At 34.9% G+C, this 7,305-nt stretch overlaps 1 protein-coding gene across 9 annotated transcripts in view; it reads right to left on the bottom strand.

Annotated features, from left to right (window-relative positions):
* Nucleotides 1–7,305, bottom strand: part of hycc1 (hyccin PI4KA lipid kinase complex subunit 1) — a 67,107-nt gene that overhangs the window by 18,132 nt on the left and 41,670 nt on the right. For all 9 annotated transcript variants that reach the window (XR_001631795.1, XM_016459283.1, XM_016459285.1 and 6 more), the window contains one exon: nt 3,201–3,380. Coding sequence is in view for 8 of the 9 variants with exons in the window: in XM_016459283.1 (XP_016314769.1) it covers nt 3,201–3,380 (180 nt within the window). In the remaining variant the exon portion in view is untranslated. The remainder of the gene's footprint in view (nt 1–3,200; nt 3,381–7,305) is intronic.

Genomic DNA, 7,305 nt, shown 5'->3' with positions numbered 1-7,305 from the left:
TGGAGTGGGACACTCACATTGACTCCATTGTGAAAAAGGCCCAGCAGAGGTTGTACTTCCTTCGCCAGCTGAGGAAGTTCAACCTGCCACAGGAGCTGCTGAAACAGTTCTACTCCGCCATCATTGAATCCGTCCTCTGCACTTCAATAACTGTCTGGTTCAGCTCAGCTACCATATCTGAGCTCAGAAGACTACAGAGGATAGTCCGGACTGTTGAGCGAATCCCTGGTACAACCCTCCCTTCTCTCCAAGAACTGTACTCATCCAGAGTGAGCAAAAGGGCTGGCAAAATCACTCTGGACCCCACACATCCAGCACACTCCCTCTTTGAACTGTTGCCATCTGGTCGACGCTACAGAGTACTGCACACCAGAACGACCAGACACAGGAACAGTTTCTTCCCGCAGACAATCCATCTCATGAACACTTGACAATAAACGTGGAACACAAAACACTATTATACATTTATTTATTTAACACACATACTTGTTTACATTTCAAATTTGCACCTAACATACCTGTACATACTAAATTGTCTATTTTGTATATTATTCTTTTTATTATCTGTGTCTTGTCTGGTCACTGTCATTCTGTCGCACTGTGGAGCTTCTGTCACGAAAACAAATTCCTTGTATGTGTAAACATACCTGGCAATAAAGCTCATTCTGATTCTGATTCTGAAGCTGTGCTCGTGTATAATATTACAAAAAACCCAGGATGAAGCATTCACTCACATGGAAAAAGTAGCTTGTAACTGGAAAAGCTGCTTTAAAAACAACGGAGCTACTGTCACGATACTCAAAAATGCAGTTAAGCTAGTATAAAGTTCAGCGCTTCATTACACAGCACTGATGGTGAAAGTGTCATGAGTTTGTGACGAGATGTCGAAACACATTTCACCACAGTCATTCTGAAAGTGCAGAGCTGATCTGGATTACATGATTCAGGAGACTTCAGTGTTTCGCTCTGTACAGACGGGTCACCCACCGGCCGTCTGCTGCTTCAGAGCCGATTGCGTGATTGACAGATGACCTACTCTCTTATTCAGGGCGACTTCACGGGGCGTAAAACCCATGAAAGACCACCGACGTCGCTGAGAGCCGGGCTTCCCTTCTCACAGCCGGCTGAAAAACATGACTTCTTGCTCAAGGCAAAATCCACGGCTAAAGTTCACAGGAAGAGCCAGATGAAGCTGCTTTCTGACACACATTTTCACCAGTTTTTGACCTGATTTCTAAGGGTTAAGGGTATCTGGGATCAGTGTATTTTTCTGAGTCACATTTGTGTGCACTCATTTGCTGATTAAAAATTGAAGACCAAAATAAAATAAATGAATCATCACATCATATACACCCAGAAACTCAAAGGTCCTTAATAACAACCTGTTGAAATAAAAGTTTCCCGTGAAGAAATTGTGACAGTAACATATTACTACTGTACAGTAGAATGTACATATTAATGTAATAATACTACTAACACTTCATTTGATTAAGAGATAAATTAAACTAATATTTTATGCCTTCATTTGATTACCAGAAATATTTAAATACACAGCACACAATTTCTGGGAATGAATGAATGAATGAATAAATAAATGGAATAATTCATAGGGCCCTATTATTGCAAAAAAAGTAGCAAAGTAATAAATTAAGTTGTTTTTATTAATTCAATTACTTAGACATGCTTTGATCATTAAATTTGAATTAAACCATTAAAATGAAAGATTAAAACAAAAACCACATAATTTGGTAAAAACAAAATGGAATATGAGAAAAAAAAATAAGTGTAAAAACTTTTAATAAACTTCTGTTATTTTTTTGTAAGCTTTATGAAAGGAAAACACAGAATTCAGAAAAAAATAAATAAAACACAATTGGGGAAAAAAATAAAGCGGATTTTCAACAGTTATTTATGTATAGTAATTTATGTACATTAATCTTGCAAAGTTATGAAACAAATTCAATACAACTATAAAGGAGCTCTACCGAAGATAACATTCAGCTGAATTTAGCTCAATGATGATTCAACTTAGTGTTTTAGTTTGATTCAATGACAGTGTCAATGCTGCAAAGTTCATTAGAAATGAAACCAACTCAATTCAACCCTAATAAGACAACAGTGTCATTATTCTAGTACATCCCTACAACTTATTTTTATTTTATTTTATTCTATTCCGATTCTATCTATAGCACACCTGTACATGGGTCAAAGACGTTAAGATGTCCGCATCAAATTAAATGTACAAAAGTGATTATATGTCCATAGAAAGCACATTAAATGTAAGTAAAGTGTCTACTTTTAAGGTTTCAAATACGTTTTTGGAGGATAAAATGTCAAAATTTGGTTGAAATAATGTTACATTGTCATTCAGTGTAACACAATATTTATGTAAAAATTCAAACAAAATGCTTATTCTGACGTGTACATATTAAAATATATAAAAGAATAAAGGAGCGCATTAAATTTTATTGTGTTTTAAATGAGTAAAAAATTCTTACTGACAAATGGGCAAAACCTAGGATAGTGGCACATTTTAGAAATGTAAAATTACAACTAATTAGTACTTGGGGTGAAAGTAATTAGTCTTTTAATATGTCATAAATTGATTTTTGTTGTAAATATGCCTGACAAGATTGTTACACTGAATGACATTTTAGTGGGTCTCTTCTGTAAATCAGGGAAAAATGTATGATATTTATTTTTTGCTCGGAAAAACAAAAACAGAATTGCAATTAAATTAAACAGAAAACCTTTTATTTTTGGGGGGGAAAAACAACAAAAATGTTAAGCAGTATTACACTTATTGTTTTTATGCTTAAACCCTTTTTCGTCTTTGACCCACATACAATTTATTATTTTTATTGTGGTTTATTTATATTTATGCATGTGTATTTTATTCTCATCTTATTTTTATTATCTGTGTGTTGTTGTTGTCTCTGTGTACTGGAAGTTTGTGACACGTATGTGCAAACATACTTGGCCATAAAGCTCTTTCTGACTTCTGATTATTCAGCTCAATTCAGTTCAATGCCGATTCAAGTATTCCATTAATAGTGTTGATGTTGCAAAGTTCATCAGTAATGGAAAAAATTCAAAGCAGCTCTAGAGAAGACAATGGTGTGGTTTCTCCGATCGGTCTATATCTGATCTGATTTCAGTGTCTAGCGTGTGAAGCGTGTGTTGTTCAGCAGGGCTCTCACCAGGTTGTAGATGCCGAGCAGAAGCGCCTCGATGCAGCCGCTGCAGTGAGGATCTCTCGCCGCCGTCACTGACAGGTAACTCCACACCAGCTCCGGCAGGAACTGCAGAGTAAAGCGCTGTAAACGCGGCTCGCCGCTGCGGTAAAACTCAAACAACTGATGACACACCGGCTCCAGCAGCTGAGAGACAGAAGCACAGCACCGTTACAAACCAGTGCAGCACTTTACTACACTAAACACAAACCTGACTTAAGCACAATACAATTTTAAGTCAAGTCACATTTATTTATATAGCACTTTTTAACAATACAGATTGTGTCAAAGCAACTGTACAGCATTAATTAGGAAAATAGTGTGTCAATTAGGGGTCGACCGATATGTGTTTTTCAAGGCCGATGCCGATACCGATTATTACAGATCAAGTAGACCGATAACCGATATTTTGAACCGATATATATGTCTGGTGTAAAAATGAAAATTAATGTCAAAATTAAGAATAACAAGGGCTCTGACAGCAGCCTTACCTTTGAGAGACAACTGATGTGTGATCACTGAAGCAGCTCCAGTTAGCAAGCGCTTTTGGAGTGAAAGTGAATTCCGCATTGATTGGTCGGACTCATGACTCCCAACAAATCAGATGAGCGGTGGGCGGAGACTGCTTCAGGCCACAGAGTGGTGAGTTCTGACAGGCTGCATCAGAGCCAAATAGCGCGTTTCAAAATTAAGTTATTTTATCGGCGAATCGGTTTTGAAAATGACCGATACCGATAATCATAAAAATGCTTAATATCGGCGCCGATAATCGGTCGACCCCTAGTGTCAATAATGCAAAAGGACAACAGTAAACACTGAATTTTTCAGTTAAAGACCGTTCATCATTGAATTCAGTTATGTCATCATCCAGTTCAGTTCAGTTTAAATAGTATCTGTGGATACGATATCGCTGGATATTAAGTGTCCCTAACTAAGCAAGCCAGAGGCGACAGCGGCAAGGAACCAAAACTCCGTCGGTGATAGAATGGAGAAAAAACCTTGGGAGAAACCAGGCTCTACATAAAAACAATAACTCATTCGTCAATTTGTGATTTGTTACATTGGGATTTCCCAGCGGTGCCTTGCAGCTGGATTTGTCAGACCCTTTGGAGTCGATTTCAGGACACTTTTTCTGTCAAAAACAGCTTAAAAAAGTTCAACAGAATAGAAAACAGGTCTTGAGATGTGTTCTGAGTCGCTTGCATCTTAAAAACAAACATGAAACACTGCTAAGGCAGCAAGACATGCTTAGGGCCTTTAGAAATCCTTTTTATATATTTTTTTTTTCTTTCAAATTCCGTTTTTTCTGATTTCATTTTCAGTTTTAATGTTTTACATTGATTATTAGTAATTAAAAAGCATGCCTAATTAATTGAAATCATGAAACTTGCACAATTTAACAATAATTAAAAGTTTAACACATTTTTAATTTTCAGGGCCCTATCAAATGTTTTATTGTTTTTCTTAAATTCCATTTTTCCAAAATTCTGTTTTAATTTTTATGTAATCCAATTAAATTGTTTAATTAATATTAATACATTCAAAAAGCACATTGAACCAATTTAATTAATAAAACTGTAGTAACTTGATAATTTTTTTTAACAATACTAGAGCCTTTTATTTTTTTCCAAATTCCATTTTTTTTGTTTACATTTTTCTGTATTCCATTTATTTATTTATTTTTCTTAAATCCATTTTTTTTTTTCCAGTTTAAATTTTTCTGGATAACAGTTCAATTAAATGTTATTAATCAAAATGCATGACTAATTAATTGAAATCATGAAACTTACACAATTTAAAAACAATTAAACGTTTAACCAAATTTACATTTTCAGGGCCCCATGAAATGTTTTATTTTTTTCCCAATTTTTATTTTTTTTATTTCCAAATGAAAAAAAACAAAAATTCCCCAAATTGTTTTAATTTTTATGTAATCCATTTAAATTGTTTAATTAAAATTAATAATCATAAAGCATGTCTAATCAATTTAATTCATAAAACTATAGCAACATTATCATTTGTAAAAAAAAATGCAACAATACTAGAGCCTTTTATTTTTTTCCAAATTCCAATTTTTTTTGTTTACATTTTTCTGGACTCCATTTTTTTTTTCCCGTTAAAATTTTTCTGGACTCCATTTTAATAGTTAAATTAAATGTTATTAATCAAAACACATGACTAATTAGTTGGAATCATGAAACTTATAAAATTTAACAACAATTTACCAAAAGATTAACATTTTCAGAACCCTATTTTTTTTTCTTTCTTTTTTTTCGCAAATTCCATTTTATTTTTCCAAAACTGTGTTTTCTGTTTTCATTCTTAATGTAATCCACTAGGCATAAAACATTAAATGAATTAACCTTTTAAAATGTAATCAAATGAAAATTAAACAATTTATTTTATTTTTGGCAAACAAAGTGCTGCAGAGACTTTCTGTTAAAATTAAAACATGGAAAAACAATTGTATTATTATTATTATTACTTTGAGAGGAGCATGCTACCATACAATACAAGTAATATATACAGTATATATATAGTAATATATTTATTTTTCCCAATTTCTTGTGGACATTGCATGCTCACATTGAACAAAACATAAAAGTAAATACGGAGCAGTTGGAAACTCTAGAGTACTCAGTTGATGTTAATTATAGCATTAGAGTGCTATTTGTTGAGTACTCCAGTAAAAATAAATGACATGAAGCCCGTCACTAATGGAAGAGCTTCAGACTTTCTCAGTACATCGGTGAATCTGAAATATGTGCTTGATTACAGTAAAACGTTTGTTGTAGTTTCTCTATATTTGCAGCAATTTCTAGTGATTATTCACACATCATGTGCATTGATTGTGTATTGATAACTACGCTGACTACGTTTTACAATCGCATTTTATTCTGGGGAGTGATGCATTATTATTTATATTACAATTAGCATAGTATTTAGGGTTAAAATAGAGAAAATGTTTTTAAACTCCAGTGCAACGAGGCAAATTAGAGACGTTTGGTGGCCAGAAAAATAATATTCCTATGTAATGCTATGATTTAACCACTAGATGCCCGTATGCCTGTTTAATAAATATAGCTCTACTCTAGTTGCTGTAAAGAGTTTTACCGGTCATAATAGCTTATTTATTTATTTATTTTATGTTTTGCATTGTATATTTAGACATTATCAAACACTCAATGTTTATAAGTTTTGCTTTTTTTTTTAAATGTTGAATTAAAAAAAAGATTAATTACTCGCATCCCAGTATTATTTTATGACATTTATGTAAGAAGACAATATAAGTGAATGTTAAAAAAGGCCAGCAAATACAGAATTAACCCAATAAAAAAATTAAAATAACGTTTAAAAAAAAAACAGAAGGCAACCAACTGCATTCAGGGAAACCCTTTCTTGTATTCCTTTAATGGGCAGTCTTCACTGAAACTCATTCTACTTCCTACAGGGAGAGAAAGATTGCAGAAAGACTACAAACTTAAAAATATGACAACTAGCATCTGGTTATGATTAGAGCCCGACCGATATATCGTTTTGCCGATATTATCGGCCGATATGAGCCTGTCGCCGATATATCAGTATCGGCGAATATGAAGCCGATATGCCGCCGATATGAACATTTTTTTTACAGAAAATATAATGTAGATAAAATGCTTGAAATGGTGTAATTACTTAGTTTGTCCAGCAAAGCGCGCTCCATTGTTTGCTACTGGCCACCTGGATGAAACGCTTTAAAGCTTAAGTCTATGGAAAACCACTGAAACTTTGAACGGCCATATCTCCGTAACGGCGCGGCGAATCCGCACCAAATTCGGGGAATCTCTTCAGCTCAAGGAACCCTCTCGAACGCGAATCGAGTGTACGTCTAGAGGCCCTCTTTCGAATGAGACCACCCCCGCATGGATAGCCCCCGGGGTTCGGGAGTTACGGGGGGTTAAATTTGCGGTCCGGCGCCGACCGATCTAGCGATCCCGGGGGGCTACCGACGCACGGACGGTGGCGTTCGAGAGGGCTCCTCGAGCTGAAGGGATCCCCCGAATTTGGTGGAGATCCGCCGGCGCGTTCGCGA

The sequence above is a fragment of the Sinocyclocheilus anshuiensis genome, unplaced genomic scaffold (assembly GCF_001515605.1).
Source record: "Sinocyclocheilus anshuiensis isolate Anshui unplaced genomic scaffold, SAMN03320099.WGS_v1.1 scaffold1172, whole genome shotgun sequence".
Taxonomy (NCBI): Eukaryota; Metazoa; Chordata; class Actinopteri; order Cypriniformes; family Cyprinidae; genus Sinocyclocheilus; species Sinocyclocheilus anshuiensis.
The sequence above is the reverse complement of the archived record's forward strand: the minus strand, read 5'-3'. Positions and strand labels throughout refer to the sequence as shown.